Source organism: Marmota monax, unplaced genomic scaffold (genome assembly GCF_021218885.2).
Source record: "Marmota monax isolate L192 unplaced genomic scaffold, Marmota_monax_Labrador192_F-V1.1 WCK01_AAM20220418_F8-fsc00068, whole genome shotgun sequence".
Taxonomy (NCBI): domain Eukaryota; kingdom Metazoa; phylum Chordata; class Mammalia; order Rodentia; family Sciuridae; genus Marmota; species Marmota monax.
The window spans coordinates 5,929,838-5,948,656 of NW_026692352.1; the positions used below are offsets into that span (position 1 = coordinate 5,929,838).

The following is an 18,819-nucleotide window of genomic DNA, read 5'->3' on the forward strand; positions in this document are numbered from 1 at the left end:
CTAGATGTTGCTGGGGCCGAGGAGCCAATCAGCTAGATGTTGCTGGGGCTGCTGTGAGCCAATCATCAGCCGGCAGCTGGAAGTTTGCTGGCAGCTGGAAGTTTGCTGGGGCCCCTTCGGCTGTGGCTCTCAACAGGAGGTGAAGGTGGCAAGCAGGGAGCACAGTCATTCTAAGAGTTTTGCTTTCTGGGTGAGCAGAGAAGTGGCGCAGGAGGTGGTGGGGTCGGGGCCTTCAGACAGGAACTATTGCAGATGTTCTTAGAGGGGGAGCGATGGACACGGCAAGAAAGGGGAGATCAAGAGATGGAACTAAGTACTGACCAGGAGGAAGGGGAGGGGATTACATGACACTTGGGACTTCAAGGGCCAAGTGGCAGGAAGAGCAAGATTCAACCAGTCACAGAGGTGGCCTGTCAGATAAGGCCTTGCCGAAGGCAGTGATAAGAATTGTACAACTTCCTTCAGCCAGGCCCCAGCAGATGAATTCAAAGGTTCCTTCTAGGAAGCTGTCCCTGTCTGGGCAGGACAGAGGCCTGGCGCTGGGCTGGGCTGAGCTGAGCACGGCACCCTGTCCACAGGTTTGTACACACCTTGCCACAGCAGTGTGGAGAGGCCTAGGGAGCCAGGCCAGCATGGTGGAGTTTGCTCCCTTGTCCGTGCCTTGGGAGCGCAGGCTGCAGACACTGGCAGTCCTACAGTGGGTCTTCTCCTTCTTGGCCCTGGGTAAGTCGGGCTGGGTGAGATGGGAGACCAGGAGCAGCCACCCAGCTGCACCCAGAATGTTGGTTGTGGGAGGTTCTTGGAGGCCTCGGAGCCCTGCCCAGAGAGACTGGGCCATGGGGTGGGGTTGCCTGTGGCTTTGAGCAGTTTTTGGCCAAGCGTTCCCCCTTGACACAAGGAGACCCTGCTGCAGGCTGCTGAGGGTGTGGGAGGCATCGAGTTGATGCTGGGAAAGTTCCAGACTGCTCTTTCCTTTCTGAAGGGATGAGTGGGAACTGGGGTAAGGAAGGAGAGGGGAACCAGGAACTAGGTTCTCCAGGCCTCGGTTTTGTCATCTGCAGCAATGTGTGGCCCAGACTCCAGCTTTGCTGAAGGGACCGTTTTCAAGGAGGGTTTGGGCCAGATGCTGAGGCGCACACCTGTAATCTCAGCAGCTCGGGAGGCTGAGGCAGGAGGATCATGAGTTCAAAGCCAGCCTTGGCAGTTTAGTGAGGCCCTAAGCAACTCAGGGAAACCCTGTCTCTAAATAAAATATAAAAGGGCTGGGGATGTGGCTCAGTGATTAAGCACCTCTGGGTTCAATCCCCAGTACAAAAAAAAAGGAGAGTTTGGGGCAGTGTTGGGAGGTGGAAGTGAATGAATGGGTTTCTTCATTTCATCTGCTGGCACCGGACTAGGGAAGAACTGTTCCTCCTGGGTCTAGGGTTCAGCCTGTGCTCTCTCCTGGCTGCTAAAATGTCGACACATTGTGGTCAGCGGCCTTTTAACACACAATATATGTGCCCACCCCACACTTCCTCAGAATTTCTTTGTGGTTTCACAGCCATAGAACTTATCCCCAGCAAGGCAGGCTCTCCTGGACCCTACGTTAGCATCCTTTCTAATTGACGTGGGTTTCTGCCCTAAGGGTTGATAAACATGTTACACATACTTGGTTATTTCCACTATGTAGATGAGCAGAGAAAGTGCCTTACAGGCCCAGGCTGCAGAGCCAGAGTCCTGGGCTCCTCCTGCCAGAGAAAGGGCTAAGGAGGTAGAAGAGGGGAGAGGGGCTGGGGTGGGAGGAGGTGGGAGCCACAGTCGGTAAGAGAGCAAAAGGAGGGAGGCCTAAGCTGTCAAGTCCAAGGGCTCCGGGGACCCAGTGCCAGGTGACTGTAGCCAACAGATCACAGAAGACGAGGGACATGGTGCCCAGCCTGCCTCCTGTTATCTTTTAGGGCAAGAGTGTTTCCAGCTGGCCATGCCCACCCCACCCTGCAGCCCTGTGGCCCTGCCTGGCTCCTTCACTATCACAGGAACCTGGAAGGTCAGGAGCAGCGTAGGGGTCAAAGCAGCCCTGGGCCTGGAGGGCCAGAGGGAGGACAGCTGAAAAAAAGGATCTGGGCTCCTTTGTGCCAAGAGCAGGAGGTTTTGCCTTGTCCCTTAACCTGAGGGCAAAGGAGAGCTGAGGAAGTTTCAGATAGTGGAGTGACAAGGTCCAGCCTGGGTGTTAAAGGTCCCTATGCCTGCCGTCGATGTGTCTGCTGTGCTGGGGGTGTGGGGAAGGGACCAAAAGCAGGAGCATTCTGTCTAGATCAGAAGTCACCAAATCAGGGCCCATGGGCCACATCCAGCCCCCTGGTTTTGTTCAGTCCAAGGGTTCAGAATGGTCTTTATATTTTTTAAAGGCTACATTTAAAAATAGCTGCTTAAGTACATGCATAATATCCTCCAATTTGCCCCTTAAACTGCAAAGTCTAAAATATTTGCCATCTGAACCCTTAAGAAAAAGTCTGGAAAGGGTGGCAGTGAGTGGAGAGAAGGTTTGGGGTCGGGAGATATTCAGGAGATGGGCTCCTGGGCAGGAGCAGAAGGAATGGATGGGTGGAGGGAGAAGGCCAAGTTGATGCCCAGTCTCACCCACGTTTGGCTGGCTGTCGTCACTGAACTTGGGCACTCAGGAGCAGGCTTGAGAGATTAGGAGTTCAGTCCTGAATGTCACTGTTCTTGAGGGGCTGTGGAGCCTGGAGCCAAGAAGTCACCCTGTGAGCAGGGGGATGAGAGTGTAAGGTCAGGCAGCAGCGACCAACAGGAGGCAGATTTTAAAAGGCTCTGAATGAGGCTTTACTGAGATTTCGCTCCCTGGCGGGACCCTCAGACCAGCAGAGTGGGTCTAAGTAAAAGTGCATGGGGCTGGAATTTTTATTGGGCTTAGGGCAGGAAGGGAGGGCTTGGGACAGGAAAAGGGGTTTTTAGAGTCCCTTGTCCTACTGGGGTTGGTTGGGGGTAGCTGGCTAAGATCCAGGATTGGCCAGGAGACCCTGCTGATTGACAGGCAGTTCTGTGGGTGCCTGATTGGCGGTTCTTTGGCGCGCATGGGTGGGTTGCTTAATCACCTCAAAGGGATCTAACAGAGGGAACAGAGTAGCAGGGGTGGTGACAAGCAGAGGTAGCACTTCAGGCAGCCACTATTTTTTGTTTGTTTGGTACCAGGAATTGAACCCAGGGGTGCTTAACCACTGAGCCATGCCCCCAGCCCTTTTTATTTTATTTTATTTTTTTAACTTAGAGTCAGGGTCTTGCTAAGTTGCTGAGGCTGCCTTTGAATTTACAATCCTCCTGCCTCACTCTCCCAAGCTTTTAAAGTTTTAAAGAACACTAAGGTTTTAAAGAACACTAAGGTTTCAAAGACTGGTAGGAAAATCAAGCCCCCCAGGCAGGGAACCCCCTGTGCAGAGCAGAGGAGGAATAAGGGACCTTGTACACAGTTCATGCTGGAGGTCACGGACACATTTTGCAAAATGGCACAGAAGTGGCTGGAAAAGTCAACTAGGACCACTCACCAAAGGCTCAGAGCCCCAAGTCAAATGCGTTCTTGGGTGACTTGTTTGCTGGCTGTGTCCTGTCCTCTCCTCCACAACTCCCACCTCTTACATGGGAAAGGAAGGTGTTTCTTCACAGCCTGTGCTGTTCTTGGCTATGGCTACAGCTCCATGAAGAGTCCGAATCCAGAACATCTGTTGAGTGAATGAGGAATGCTGGGAGCATGATCTGGTCCAAGCAGCAGGACTGAATCCCAGGTCCCCCCTTACTAGTATGCTGTGTGACCTTAGCCAATTTATAGACCCTCTCTGTAGTACTGAAAGCTCTGTTCTTGTCCCCGATGCCAATCCAATAACAAGGACATAGTTTTGAGAAAAAGAAGTTTTATCATTGCATTGCTAGCAAAGAAGAAGCACAGGAGACTCCTGTCCCAGAGGCTGTGATTCTGCCCATCAGGGGAACAGGGGTCTCTTAAAGAGGTATATCAAAGGTCACATTCCACATTTGTTTTTGGAGTTGTCATTCACTTGTTCGTTTGGGAGATAGTCATTTCTGCTGCCACCCCCAACTCTGAGTTACTTGTTTCAGTGGTATGTGCTCAAGGACAGATAACTCTGCCTAGGATGGGGAAGAAAGGTAATCCTGTTTCCCTGAGATTAGGGAGGGGGAGCAGTTAGGGAAGAGCAGGGGGAAAGGGAGAGGAAGAAACAGGTCATTTAAAAATAAGTCCATCGGGCCAGGTGCAGTTGTGCACACCTGTAATCCCAGTGGCTCAGAGGCTGAGACAAGAGGATCATGAGTTCAAAACCAACCTCAGCAATGGCAAGGAGCTAAGCAACTCAGTGAGATCCTGTCTCTAAATAAAATACAAAATAGGGCTGGGGATGTGGCTCAGTGGTCCAGTGCCCCTGAGTTCAATCCCTGGTACCCACTCCCCCACCCAAAAAAAAAGTCACATGGCAGAACAACAAGGGCTATACTCAAAACATAAAGTGGACCACTGTCACATCTAGGCCTTAAAGTGGGCATTTTAAGTGTTTCCCCCTCAGGTCGTGAGGATTATGTGAAAGAAGGTGGTGTCTTCCTTCCTAAATTACTGAAAAGACCTACAGACTGGGTTTGCTTCCTAACAGGGGTTAAAGGGTGAGCCCATGGTCGAGGCATAATGCAGTGGTGGGAGTCATTCTGGTCAGGGTAGATACCCTGTTTTCTTCTAACTTTTCCTTTTTTCCTCCTGACTTCAAAAATAATACATAATAAAACAAAACATGGGCCCTTAAAGTAAAATACTTCCAGCCAGTCATGGTGGCACACTTCTGTAATCCCAGAGACTCGGAGGCTAGGAGGATCTAAGTAGAGGGCCCTTGAGTTCAGTCCCCAGCACCCCACCCACACCCTGCCCAAAGACTTCCCATACTCTTGCCTCCAGGTAGCCACTATTAACAATTCATCTTTATTTTCCAGAGCTCCTTTTTTTAAAGAAGTTCATGAACAGACTTTTGGTTTTGCCCAAGGGAAGAATCCTAGCTGGGAGTTTAAAATTATTTTTACTTTTATAGTAAATATTTTTAATGTAAAAATTAAAAACAATTTAAGTCAATTTCCTTTCTTTTTTGAATTCAGGGGCACTCCACTATTGAGCCACATCCCCAGCCCTATTTTGTATTTTATTTAGAGACTGGGTCTCAGAGAGTCACTTAAGGCCTCTCTAAATTGCTGAGGCTGACCTTGAACTCCAGGTCCTCTTGGGATTACAGACTAGCGAATTATTCAATAGTGTTTGAAAACAAAGAGCAAATGTGGAAGCAACCCTATGTCCATGAGCAGATAAACGAATAAACAAAATAGAATATTATTCAGCCTTAAAAAGAAAGGAGATTGAGACACATCCACAACTTGAATGAACTGCAAACATTACGCCAAATAAAATAAGCCAGTCACAAAAGCCAAACGCTGTAGGATCTTACTTATGTGAAGTACCCAGCGTAGTCAACATTTCAGAGAATAGAAGGCTGGTTGCTTGGGTCTGGAGGGAGGGGCAGTGGGAGTGTCTACTGGGATGATAAATAAGTTCTGTGATTGATAGTGGTACTGGCTGCACAGGGTATGAAGGTCCTTAATGCCACTGAATTGTTCAGATGGTAATTCATGTCATGTGTGTTACTAGAGAAAAAAAAAAAATTTAAAGGAAAACACGTATTCAAAGTGCCCCAAACACAATTCTAGAAAGTCAGCTTTGTGACGGCCAGAAGTCATCCGTTGCTCACAGCTGGACCCCAGCACCTGGCACTTTGTAGGTGCTCCATGCAGAGTGAATATTTGTTGTCTGTATCTGCTGGCTACCAAACTTTTCCTACTGTTCAAACTGGCTCAAGAGTCCCTTCCTCCAGGAAGTCTGGCAGGAGGGGCAGGCCCAGTCCACCCTACTTCCAAGAGGAGTCACACAACCAGAAGCTGGCCTCCTTTAAGAACAGTGTAGGGACTGAGGCTGAGGCTCAGTGGCAGAGCACTGGCCTGGTGTGCATGAGACTCAGAGTTCCAACTCAAGCCCTGCCAGAGAGAAGAAAGAGGAGGAGATGAGTGTGTGGAGAAAATGGAATGCAGAGGGAGTGATATTCTCTGGGAATGATGCTTCATGGGCGTCAGATGAGGGGTGGTCCTAAAGACCTCCTGACCCTGAGGTGAAGCCAGGTTTAGCTTGCAGCCAGGGATGGGGAACTGCAGATCAGAGGGTTTCCATGCTGGGCCTGGTCCTGGCCCTGCTGTACGCACAGGGCAGTCAGGGGTTGGCCTCTTCCTGCCTCCCCACTCCTCGCCAAGGGCTTTGGAGGCGAGGTCAATGGAGCTTGGTGGGTTGAGGAAGAGCAAGCGTTGGAACTGCGTATTGGGAGAGGGGAGGGAAGAGCAGGAGGAGACGGGGCCAGCTCCTGGGAGCCTGATGCCAGGCTGAGCTGCTTGGGCTGTGCCCTGAAGTTGTGCGGAAGCCACAGGAGGGCCCTTTCATAAGAGAAGCGAGGGACCCCAACACACTTACCTTTGGAAAGATGAAGTAGAGGGTGAACAGAAGGGGGAATTGGCAGAAAGGGGGCTCCTTTTTCTATGGGATCCTCAAACATAGAAACTAGAACCCTTGTTGCAATCAGCGGCTCCCATTTTTTGAGCACCAGGGAGACGGCAGGGGTCAGGCCGCCTGGGGCAGCAGGGCTCAGCCTGGGTGTCTCACCTGCCTTCCTCGCAGACCCCTGATGGCTCCTGCTTCCCTTCCCAGCCCAGGTCTGTGTGGTCATCTTCATAGGCCTCCTCTTCACAAGGTTCTGGCTCCTCACCGTCCTGTATGCCACCTGGTGGTACCTGGACTGGGACAAGCCGTGGCGGGGCGGCAGGCCCATCCAGACCTTCAGGCGCTGGGTCATATGGAAGCACATGAAGGACTATTTCCCCGTCTCGGTGAGTCCTGGGGCTGCTTTGGGGGGGATGGGGGGAGAAGCTGGCTGAGTGGGGTCAGAGCCCCAGTGCCTTACGTCTCTGTGGGGCAGTGCAGCCCTGTGTGCGTTGTTCAGGATGCTGGACCGGAAGGCTCAGGCCTGGGTCCCCCGCCACCCAGAGACCTGGAGAAGAGACCAGCTCCTCTCTAGCTATGGCTTTCCATTTACACGGACGTGGGGCCAGCGTGAGGTTGATGAACATACAGGACTTGAAGGAGCTCTATGGGACATGTACTGTGTCCCTCATGTGGACCTTCAGGGAGCAATCCTATCAGCAGCCCAGTTTAAAATAAAGTTAACAAACTATGGGTCTTAAGAGACCAGCTAGCCCTACAGTCATACTCTGCCAACCAGAGAAGGACACCGGTGTGACCAAGGTCGGTCAGTCAGTTGTCAACAAATTTTAAAGCTTTGCATTGGTATGGATGAGGAAGGGTATCAGGAAGAGAGCCCTGAACGGTCCTCAGGTTCTAACCTGCTCCTATTTCTGCCAAGCTGTGTGTCCTTGGACAAGGCCTTGTCCCACTCTGAGCCTTGGTTTCCCATTGATCCAGTAAGCCAACTGATCTTCCTGCTCTGAGTGCCTTCCTCTCTCTCTCTCTTTCTCTTTCTCTCTCTCTCTCTCTCTCTCTCTCTCTCTCTCTCTCTCTCTCTCTCTGGTTCATGACACCTCACAGTGATTGTGAACACTTGTCCCTGGACTTGAAGATTGGCCCTGAGTGGACCAGATCTCTGGATCTGAAAAGACCTGTAGGTTCCTTCAACTGAGCCCAGAAAAACTAAACTTGTGTTCTACGCAGCCAGGCAGAGACGATTTATTGAACAGATGGGATAGGATGGAGGAAGGCAGTGGGGACACAGGAGGGTAGGCAGGGCTAATTGGCCTGAAAACAGGAGAGAAGGTAGGTGTGGAGTGTGGTCTTTAGAGTTGGTTGGACTAGATTCTAATCCCAGGTCTGCCACATAGCAGATGTGTGACATTGGGTGAGTTACACATTTTCTCAGAGCCTCACTTTCTGCATATGTAAAATGGAGATGATGTCATATACTGGGCCTTGTGGATTCCATGAGATCAGGCGGGACAGCTCTCATAGGTTCTCAGAACCTCAAGACTCAGCGGGATTCTGAGGAGACCTGGGCATGGCTTCAGGTCCAAGGGACTCTGAGAACCTAGAGTCTTGGGGCTCTGACCTTCATACCTGCCTGGCTTCTCCACCCCATCCAGGAGCCCCACCACTTCCTGCCCCTCCAGGAATTAGATCTCCAGGTAGCAAAAGAGGGGAGGTGGAGGAAATAGGCCTGCAGAGGCTGAATAGCTTGCCAAAGTCATGGGAACTCAAAGTCAGGGATTTGAGATTCCTGAGGTCCCCTGGAGCTAGAAAGGGCTGGGCTACAACAGGGAGCAGGGCCTGTAAGGTATAGGGTCAGCGTGGGTAGGGCTGAGCTGAAGTGGGCTGGCAGAGGCTGCCATGCCCATGGGGGCCACAGGAGTCAAAGGGCAGAACATGTGGGCTAGCGAAGGGGGACCCAGGTGGAAGGCAATCTTCTCCACCCCTTAGTTGTGCTTCCTCTGCAGGGCCCCCTCCCAGGATCTTGTCAACAAAGACAAGCAAGGCTTATGGGGTCTGGAGAGCAGCCATGGGTATTTTGTGGGCGGAATCCCCATCCCTTCCCCAGGACTTCTGAGCTCTGAGGCTCTGAACTCCCTTCTCCAGGCCCAGGCTCCTTCTTTTGAACCAGGAAGTTCAGAGCTCTCCTGGGGAAGTGTGACCTGTAGCCTGGGGAGGTGTAGGTGACATCAGGCCACCTGCAGCAGGTTCTAGCCCCTAGTTGAGCTTTGCAGGTCCTGACCCTGGCCTCTCGTCCCATGTGTGCTGGATCCTCACACCATGAAAAGAAAGGCCACCTACAAAGGGGGTGGTGCAAGCACAGACCCAGAAGGCTCAGGGTTGTGAGCAGCAGCCTGGGGTTCCGGGAGAATAAAGCAGAGTAAACCTGTGGGGAGGCTGGAGAGGAGCTCGGGTCACTGCAGAGGTCTTAGAGGCCACCCTGCAGAACTGGAAAACCGGAAGTTCTATGGGGAATGTCTTCTGACAGCCTACTGGCCTCCAAAGGACAGTGTCCAGCTGCTCTGTCCCTGGCGTACTTCCTGCAGCAGGTTGGCAGAGGCGATGCTGAGGCAGCTCCACTGCCTTTCTTGCTCCTTCCCTCCTTGGTGGCTCTCAAGGAGGGTTTCTCAACCTCACTACTATCAGCACTGGATGGACTTGATTTGCAGAAATTCTATGTGCACAGTTTTTCAGGCTTGTTGCACACTGAAGGCCATTTGCTGCAGTACCATGAGTGGCCAGCAGAGGGAGAGATGCTGTTCATTTCTGTTTTGTGGCTCCTAGGCTGAGAGCTGCAGACTCCCCCTTCTTTCTGCACACCTGGGCAGCAAGGCCCTGCAGAGACCCTGGAGTGAGCAAAAGGCAGGCTGTCCTGGCTCTACTGAGCTCTCCCTGCATTCACAAGCCTCCTCACTCTCTTGTGGAATGTGAGGTCCTTCCACGATCTCTCAGCTTCTGTCAGTTCTCCCTGTGTTTTTATGAACTAGCCTCTAGTGATGAACTTTCAGGCAAAATTAGAAAACTGTGCCTTGGCCTTGAAGCTTTCCGAAGTCATCCTGTTGGCTTTCTACAGAGACAATGCAGGAGAGTCAGGCCATTCATGTAGGAGTCAGGCCATTCATGTAGCTGTCCCCACCTCATGCCAAGACTGGCCCAGGAGCTGGGTGTCCCCCACTGTGAATGTTTCATCACCCAGAGTAAATAGTCTAGACAGGCCAAGGCCTTGGGAGGGACCAAGTTCTGTGGCCAGGGCTATGACCTAGGGTCATGAAATACTGCCCACAATGTGCTTGCTGGTCATGATCCGAACCAGGCTGGGGACAGTGTAGGACAACTCCCCACCCATACCCATACCTGGGACAAGCCCTTAGTTCCCCTGTAGCCCACCAGGCATTACTAAGGACTTAGTGGCCTCTCCTTCCTGTCTGCCACATCTTGGTACACTGGGGTCTGTTCACCTGAGACAGTGGGGCTCAGGTAGCCGCCTTTCACATAACAGGAACTCTAGCTTACAGGAGAAGGGGGAGGGGGAAACGGCAACATTTGATTTATTTTCCAACCAGACCCCACCTTCCCGATCGGACCTAATTATTTATTATCAATATTGACTGTCTTTTTTGAACGCTGGCTTCACTGAGATGCCTGTAAGGAGGTGTTTCTTCACAGGAAGCTGGGTCTGGCTCCAGTGTTCTCCCAGGAGTCCAGGGCAAGGGGAACTAGCATGGGGCATAGCGGTTCCCCAGCCCTAGGGCTGCCCTGCAGGGAACTGGGCCTCCTACACTGTCCCCTTCCTCTCCCAGCCAGGTAGATCTCTGGGAGGCTTGCTCAACCCCAACAGCATCAACATTTGGATTGGATAATTTGTGTGTGTGTGTCGGGGGGACTGTTCCTATCCCTGGCATCTACCCACTCAATGCCAGAAGTACTACCCTCTCCCAATGGTAAAACCCAAACTGTCTGCAGACATTACCAGATGTCCACATCAAGAGAGCAGGAGGTGGCAAACTCACCTTAGCTGAGAACCACTGATCTAGAGCATGGGGTCTGGGTCCTACACTCCTGTTCTGACTCTTCCCTCCTCCCCTCTACCCACAGTCCTGACCACAGCTATCTATTTGTCTAGGTTCCATGTCCTCTGGCGCCCCCTGGAGTTCATCCTCCACACTACCTCTTACTTAGAATAAAACCTATTTTTTCTGCAGCCTGCTAGTACTTGCACTCTGAGCCCTTACCTGCTTCTCCTTTCCCCTTTGTCATTCCAGTCCGGCAGGCATGAGCTGTACCACTTGTTCTGGTGCCTTATTGGAGTGTCCCCCACCCTGCTGATGCCAAATAATGGGGGTACATAAGTAGGCCCTGAACAGGCTCTTCCCTCTGGGGCCCTAGAGGAGTGAGAGGTGGGCTGCTGATGCAGGAATCACCTCTCCCAGGAGAGCGAGGCTGGAGTCTTGAAAAATCCCAAACCAGTCATGAGCCAGCTTGCCTAGCCTGAGTAGGCCTCCTTGGGTCAATGAGCCCCATGGTCGACTCTATCAAGTTTGAGCAGATAGTTCCAAAGTCAGTCCTCAGTGCCAGTTGTCTCCCTGGGTCTGGAATAAAGGCTTCCTGCCTCTTTGTGTTCTCTGTATAGATGGCAGAATTCAGATCCCAGTCACCTGTGTGGCTTTGTGCAGGTCACTTAATCCCTCAGCAAACCTCTCAGCTTGCTTAACTGAGAAGTAGGGCTATCACAGCACAGCCAGCCTTCCTGTGGTCTTAGTGGGTGTTAAACAAGCCAGCAGCACGGGTGCTTGCTTTTTTTTTTGTTGTTCCTGGGATTGAACTCAAGGGCACCCCAGCCCTCTTTTGTATTTTATTCAGAGACAGGGTCTCACTGAGGTGCTTAGTGAGAGTTCACTTTTACTGGGGTTGGCTTCAAAGGGTAGAAACTCAACTGTCCATCAACTGACAAATGGACAAACATGTGCTCTAGCCATGCAATGGAATGTCATCCAGTCAAATGTGAAAGGAGTTCTGATACATGCTACAACATGGATAGACCTAGAAAACATGACACCAAGAGAAAGAAGCCAAGTTCAAAGTCCACCTGTTGTAAGATTCCATCTGTATGAGGTTTCCCGAACAGGTAAACTCAGAGAGGTAGAGAGCAGATTAGCAGTGCTAGGGCCCCGGGGAGAGGGAAAATGACTCCTAATGGGTATGGGTTTCTTTCTGGGGTGTTGAGAATGATCTGGAAGTAGTGGTAATGCTTACACAATCTTATAAAATTGCATTGAGTTGAGAGTGGTGGTGTACACCTGTAATCCCAGCTATTCCTGAGGCTGAGGCAGGAGGATACCAAGTTTGAGGTCAGTCTAGACCACTTAGCAAGGCCCTGCCTCAAATTTTTAAAAAGTTTTAAAAAGGGGGCACTGGGGATGTAGCTCAGTGGTAGAACACTGCTGAGTTCTATTCCCAGTACCAAAAAAAAAAAGTGCATTGAACTGTATATTTTAATGGGATGAATATTATTGTATATAAATGAAATCAATAAAAAATAGTTGGGCTGGGGATGTGGCTCAAGTGGTAGCGTGCTTGCCTGGCATGCGCGGGGCGCTGGGTTCGATCCTTAGCACCACATAAAAATAAAATAAAGATGCTGTGTCCACCGAAAACTTTTAAAAAAGTAAATATTAAAAAATTCTCTCTCTCTCTCTCTCTCTCTCTCTCTCTCTCTCTTTAAAAAAAATAGCAAACTTCAAAGCTTAGGAAGCTGGCTGTGCCCTTTTCTAGACCCACTGCCCAGTGTACCACACCCAGCCTCAGGGCATGTAGCCAGGGTATCCCCAGACCCCCACCATCTTGCTCAGTCACAATCAATATTCCCCCAACAGAATGGAGGAAGCAAGACAAACCACAACTCTTCACCAACTGCCTCCTCCTCTTTATTTATCTTTATTTATCTCTCTGAACCCTGTAGTAAACCTGAAGTGTCATCATTGTCCTGTGGAAGAGGATAACTGAGGCACTGAGGGGGCCAGAGCCTGGCAAAGGTCCCAGGGATGAGCCAGTGGTAAAATCCAGTCTCCTGACTCCCTGCTCAGGGTTCTCCTGACTCCATGCTAGTGGGATGCAGGTGACCTGCTGGGACAGGATTCGAGTCAGGGCCCCTCCTTCTGAGGTGGGATATTTCAGTCTCATCTTCTTGGCTCCTTCATTCCCACCTTCCTTCCACACTTTCCAGAGCATCTCCTTTGTCCCAGACCAGCACTGGGGACACACCTTGGACACAGTGATCTATGATCTTCAGTGAGGGCCAGGTAGACTTGGGGTCAAGAGTCATGTAGAAGGGGCTAGCACAGAAAGATAAAGTAGAGACCACGTCTGGGGGAGGTACAGATTAGGCCTCATTGGGACTATGATGGCTTCACAGTGCACACACGTGGACACATGTAGATACACATGCAAATATTGGCCTACTCGCCTGGACACAGGTCCCTACCTTTGCAAGGTTTTTCTCTATGCACAAATGCTTTCTTTTATATATTTTTTGTATAGGGATTGAATCCAGGGGCACTCAACCACTGAGTCATATCCCCAGCCCCTCATCCCCCTTTTTAAATTTAGAGACAGGGTCTCAGTGAGTTGCTTAGGGCCTCTCAAAGTTGATGAGGCTGGTTTTCAATTCGTGAGTCTCCTGAGATGCTTGTTATAGGCATGTGCAACTGCACTGGGTTTTTGTTTGTTTGTGTTTTGTTTTTGTTTTTGTTTTTTGGGTTTGATAGATATTGTCAAATTGCCTTTATGGAGGTACAAAATTTCTTCCCACTATCAGAAATGGAACTTCTAAGGAAGTGTTTCAATGGGTTCTAGAACAAGTGCCTTCCCAGTGAGAAAAACCAGGGTCTCTATCTTGCCATATCTACTAAATCCCCTACTTCCCAGGGGAAGAGGTTTGTCCTGGTCTGGGGAGACCATCTTGGTGATGGTGGGGCGGGGGGTGTTTGTCAAAGCCAAGGCTAGAAGAATCTAGAGCTATTCTGGCTGGGCTGGGCAGACAGGATCCAGTGCTGTCTCCAGTGCTCTGAGGGTGAGCAGCCCGGCTTCAGTGGCCCCAAAGGCAGCAATGAGAATCCTCAGGGAATTATCCCTGACCCTTTCAGCTTGGTGACAGAAAGACCGCTGACCCTGGCAAAGCGGAGTCTGAGTGGAAGGAGCTGCCCTGGCCCAGGGAGTGCAAATTGCAGGCTGGCAGGGAGCCTCCTGCCCTAGGCCTGGCCCCACCCTGATGGCAATGGTTCCCAGAGCCAGGTTGGGCTCCAGGGTTCCCAGTGGAGTGAGGCCAAGATTGCTAACAACCTTGGCCTCCAGCAATAATCTCTGCAGATCCAGGTGACCAGTACAGCCTCTGTTAGCTCAGGTCCCGCCCCCTTGTTCCTCGCCCTATTTCATCAAGAAGCTGCTAAGGACACACAGTTCTTTCTCCCTCTCCATCTTCAGTGTCTGGTGGACCCTGGCACACCCTCCATGCCACAGGCCCCACCAAGGCAAGCCTCTGTCCTGGCAGGGGAAGAGAACAAAGGGCAACAAAGGTCTGGCCTGCAGGGTGGCGGGGAGAGGAGAGAGCCACCGGGTGAGACACTTGTGCAGTACAGGGCGGCAGTCAAGAACAGAGCCAGTCTAGGGGTCTGCATGCTCTTTCAACCTGACAGGAATCCACGCCTCTTACAGCTTGCGCATGCTCAGCTCCAGGTCTGAAGTGCACAGTACTGTTAGCATGGGCTTTCCAGAGTGGTGGCGCCCCCGTGTGGCCCTTTGATTCCTTCACATCACATCCTGTGGGCTGATTGGCAATTCTAGGAACCCTCCTCATAGCACAGCTTGTCAGCAGCCAGGCAAGGGAGAGGGGCAGAGCCAAATGTTCCCCTTTTACAGAAGAGGAGCCTGAGGAAACAGTTTATCCAAAGCCAGCACCTTGGTATCACCAGAAATGGTCCCTCACCACAGCACAGAGCGTCCAACTTATGAATGAAGCACTTAAGGCTCAGAGAGGGGCATCGACTTACCCAAGGTCACACTAGAGTGGCAGAGTCAAGATCAGTAACAGACCCAGCTCTGACTCACCAGGGTGCTGTCCCTGCAGCTGGTCAAGACTGCTGAGCTGGACCCCTCCAAGAACTACATTGCGGGCTTCCATCCCCACGGAGTCCTGGCAGCCGGAGCCTTTATCAACCTGTGCACTGAGAGCACGGGCTTCTCCTCGCTCTTCCCGGGCATCCGCCCCCATCTGATGATGCTGAACCTGTGGTTCCGGGCCCCCTTCTTCCGAGATTACATCATGTCTGGGGGTGAGTCTTCCTGCTCCAGGTAGCTCAGGAACATAAGATTGGTGTTTCGGGTGGGGGGACTTTAGGGAGGGCTTCCAAAAGTTCTGTATTTCTTCTAAAAACATGCACAGGAGGAGAAGGTGGCTAGACCCAAAGGAACTTTCTGCAGTGCTATGCTGATCACTGAGCCCAGTGAGGAGGTTGGGAAGAAGGAGAGGACTCAGGGGACTCCCAGCTGGATCCCAGGCCTCTGTGGGCACTGCTGGTGGTCTTTCTCTTGGGCACACCCCCCCCCCTCACAGTCCCTGTCCCCTCACCACACACCTGACCACCTTCCTCTCTCCCCAGGGCTGGTCACATCAGATAAGGAGAGCGCTGCTTACATTCTGAACAAGAAGGGCAACGGGAACCTGCTGGCCATCATTGTGGGGGGCTCCCAGGAGGCACTGGATGCCAGGCCCGGGGCCTTCACGCTGCTACTGCGGAATCGCAAGGGCTTTGTCAGGCAGGCCCTGATTCATGGGTATGGATGGGGCTCTGGGGACTGCACTCAGTTCAATCTGAAGTTGACAAGGATGATATTTTGGTGGGGAGGCAAGAAAGACTAACCAGATTCTATTTTAGCAGAGAGCTTCTCAGTTCATTCACAATGAAGATTATCTTTTTAATGATTCATGCCCAAATTCCTGGAAAAGTTTCCATTTTTCCAGAGAAATTCGATGGCTGATGGACATAGTTCAAGGTGGGAGTGGACATCTTCCCCAACGCTGGCAGGAGAGCTGAGACCTATGGGATCTGAAAGAATGGGGATAGGAGCATATGGAAGAGACATTCTCCCACCTTGGGTGAAGCTTCTGGGAGGAAAGGAGCCAACTGGCGTGGGGAGAGTTTTCTAGGAGAGAATGCAGGTGTTTTCTGTCTGGGAGGACTCTCTGCAGCACTCTGTCCACATGTCACGGAGCAACCGAGGTCAGAGAGGGAGCCATGGCAGGTCTAGGAGGCGATCCAAGCCTCCTACTTCTAGTCCAAGGCTGGCTCCTCTGCTCCCGCTCTTGGTCATGGAGTCCCTGCAAGAAGCCCAGTGAACTTCCCACTCCTGTTTTTTCTGGAGCCTCCTCCCACAGGCCTCTTCTGTTTCCCTCCAGGGCAGCTCTAGTGCCGATCTTCTCCTTTGGGGAGAATAACCTATTTGACCAGGTGCAGAACTCTTCTGGCTCCTGTTTGCGCCGAGTCCAGAATCGGCTGCAGAAGATCATGGGCATCTCCCTCCCCCTCTTCCATGGCCGCGGCATCTTCCAGTACAGCTTTGGTTTCCTGCCCTACCGCCAGCCCATCACCACCATCGGTAAGCCCAGAGCCAGTCTGCGAGAGGGAGGTTACAGGAACAGGGACCTGGGCTATGTGGTGCCAGGGCACATGGAGGTGGGCCAGGTCCATCCCTTCCCTCATGGGGCTCACATTCTAGATTGGGAGGCACAGAGACTGGCAGATGGCCCTAATATAAGGCAGTCTTAGATAAGGGCTGTGACACAGACACAAAGAACAGTCACTACTGGTTGCTGAGCACCTGCTGTGTACCCGGCACTAGCGGCTGCCTTCTGTGCAGCAGCCCAAATTATTCTAACATCCTTTGAGGCAGGGTTATTATGTATTTCACTGATGATAAACTGAGGGTCAGAGTTTTGAGTAACAAAGTTGAAGTTTGAATCAGGAGGGTTTAATTCTGACTCAGAGGATCTGATGAAGCTTATTTGAAAAGATAGATACTGGGGAAGGGCACTCTGCGTATGCTAAAATTTTGCACAAAGTAAAAATCAATAGGCTCTGAATTAGAGCCTAAGGTATCTTCCTGCAAGAAATGGACATGAAATTTAATGCATAGACTTAACACCATCTTTTCAGCTATCTGGACACTTTTGGTTTTCTTCTTGGATTCCAAGTAGGTTCCTCTGACAAAATGTATAGAGAGATCCATTCATCTCATCTCTATCCATCATTTGTTAGTTGTGCAGATTTGGTAAATCCCTATATTTTGAACCTTTCTCTGTTGTGTGGCAGTGTTTTCATAAATTTTAATACTTCTGCTGCCTTCAGAGCTATTGCTAAGTGGAGAAGGTTGGGGAGCTGCTTTCTCAGCCAGACAGAACCAGAGGAAGGGGGCTAGTTAATAGCCTTCCTGATTCTTCCCTGTAATAAGGAGTGAAGTGCAGGTCAGTTTGTGGGGCAGTAAGGGAAGAAAAGCTGCCTGGGCTGTGAACCCCTTATCCCAGCAATACGGCACTTCTGACTGTAGCATCCTGGGCTCCCAGAATCATATAGCCTAGAAGGGAAGAGCACACACCCAGGACTTAAAACCTGGTACTGTCTCTTCCTAGCTATGTGACCTTGAACAAGTTAGTTAACTTCTCAGAGCCTCAATGCCTCACCTGTTAAATAGGAATATTGATAGGTTTTGTTCCCATAGGATTAAAGGGAAGAACACATGTAGAGCACCTAGCACATTTCCTGGCACATTGACACCTGTCTGTTGATAGATTTTATCAGAATGTTAGAGTTGCCCTACCACCTAGAATCCATTTCCTGAAGTTGGGTTTGGAAGGGGTAGCTGAAGGCACTTTCCTGCAGCATGGCAGTGGGGCTGGGCACCTGCTCCAAGGGCTTCTGCCACCCCAGTGGTTCCCACTCTGCTCCTCTGCCCACCTGTGTGTCTTGCAGTGGGAAAGCCCATCGAGGTGCGGAAGATACTGAGGCCCTCAGAGGAGGAGGTGGACCAGCTCCACCAGCGCTATATCAATGAGCTATGCAACCTCTTTGAGGCCCACAAGTCCAAGTTCAACATCCCTGCTGACCAACACTTGGAGTTCTGTTGAACACCTCCAGCCAGGAGGGAGGTTGCTCCCAGGGCAAACCAGCATTTGGGAGCCCAGCCAGAGTGCTGGAACCTGAGGAGGCATCCTGCATGTGTTTTGAACACATCTCCAGAGCTTCCCCAGGCTTCTACAAGTCCAACCACAGCTGGCAACGTGGAAGAGGAGACCAGACTGAAATCTGTGATTTGCACTTCTACAGCCAAAGCTCTGCCAGTCTCCCTCTCCTTGGCCTCTGGATGCTCATCTATGAAACGTGAGAGAGAACTGGAAGAAAATGACTCCTGAGGGCTCTGTCCTCTCCTGTAATGTCACTCAAAGACTACAAAAGAGCATGTAGGGAAAAAGAGTAACGAGGCTTTTCTTCCTCTACGCTTGAGTAACAGCACAAAAGAAGCTCCCAGCTCCAGCCCTTTCCCCTATCTGCCCCCTTGTATCACACCCTGGATGTCCCTCCCTCCCCCAGCTGGAGAGAAGGTGGTGAGCAGTGAGTCCCTGCACTCACCCAATGCACCTTCAAGTTTCTGGACCCTCTGAGCTGTGGAGTGGCAGCCAGAGGTTATTGGAATATGGGCAAAGAGAATTCCACCGTCACTGACTGACTGTGACTGGGGGCAGGCCTCTCCTCCCCCCGCCCTCTGAGCCTCAGTTTCCCCAAATAAGACCTTTGAGTCTCGGTTTTGACATCGCATAATTTGAGAACTCCAGGAGGACTCCTCTTGCTCATTCTTTGTAACTTCAGACCTTGGCACAAAAGGAGGGACCCAACAAATGTCAGTTCAATAAACTAAAGCATTCTATTTTAGCCCCCCTGCTTTTTTTCATTCCTGCCTGCCCCTGCACCTACCCTCATCAAGGACACAGGTCAAAGCTTTTGACCCTCAGCTAGGCCCTGTGGCCCTGTGGCCCTGACCCATCTTCCCAAGACCTGGATTACTCTGGTCCACAGAAGACCATGTTCTTTCCTGACTCATCACCTAAGTTAATCACCTCTGGTCCTATTCTTTTAGGAAATAGGGGAAAACTAGAT

At 51.2% G+C, this 18,819-nt stretch overlaps 1 protein-coding gene across 1 annotated transcript; it reads left to right on the top strand.

Annotated features, from left to right (window-relative positions):
- Nucleotides 1-497: 497 nt before the first annotated feature.
- Mogat2 (monoacylglycerol O-acyltransferase 2) lies at nucleotides 498-18,594 on the top strand. Its single transcript, XM_046442003.2, has 6 exons — nucleotides 498-723; nucleotides 6,791-6,969; nucleotides 14,739-14,943; nucleotides 15,271-15,445; nucleotides 16,068-16,267; nucleotides 17,638-18,594. Exons 1-6 carry the CDS (start codon nucleotides 633-635, stop codon nucleotides 17,790-17,792), a joined length of 1,005 nt encoding a protein of 334 aa, XP_046297959.1. The 5' UTR covers nucleotides 498-632; the 3' UTR covers nucleotides 17,793-18,594.
- The last annotated feature ends 225 nt before the right edge of the window (nucleotides 18,595-18,819 follow it).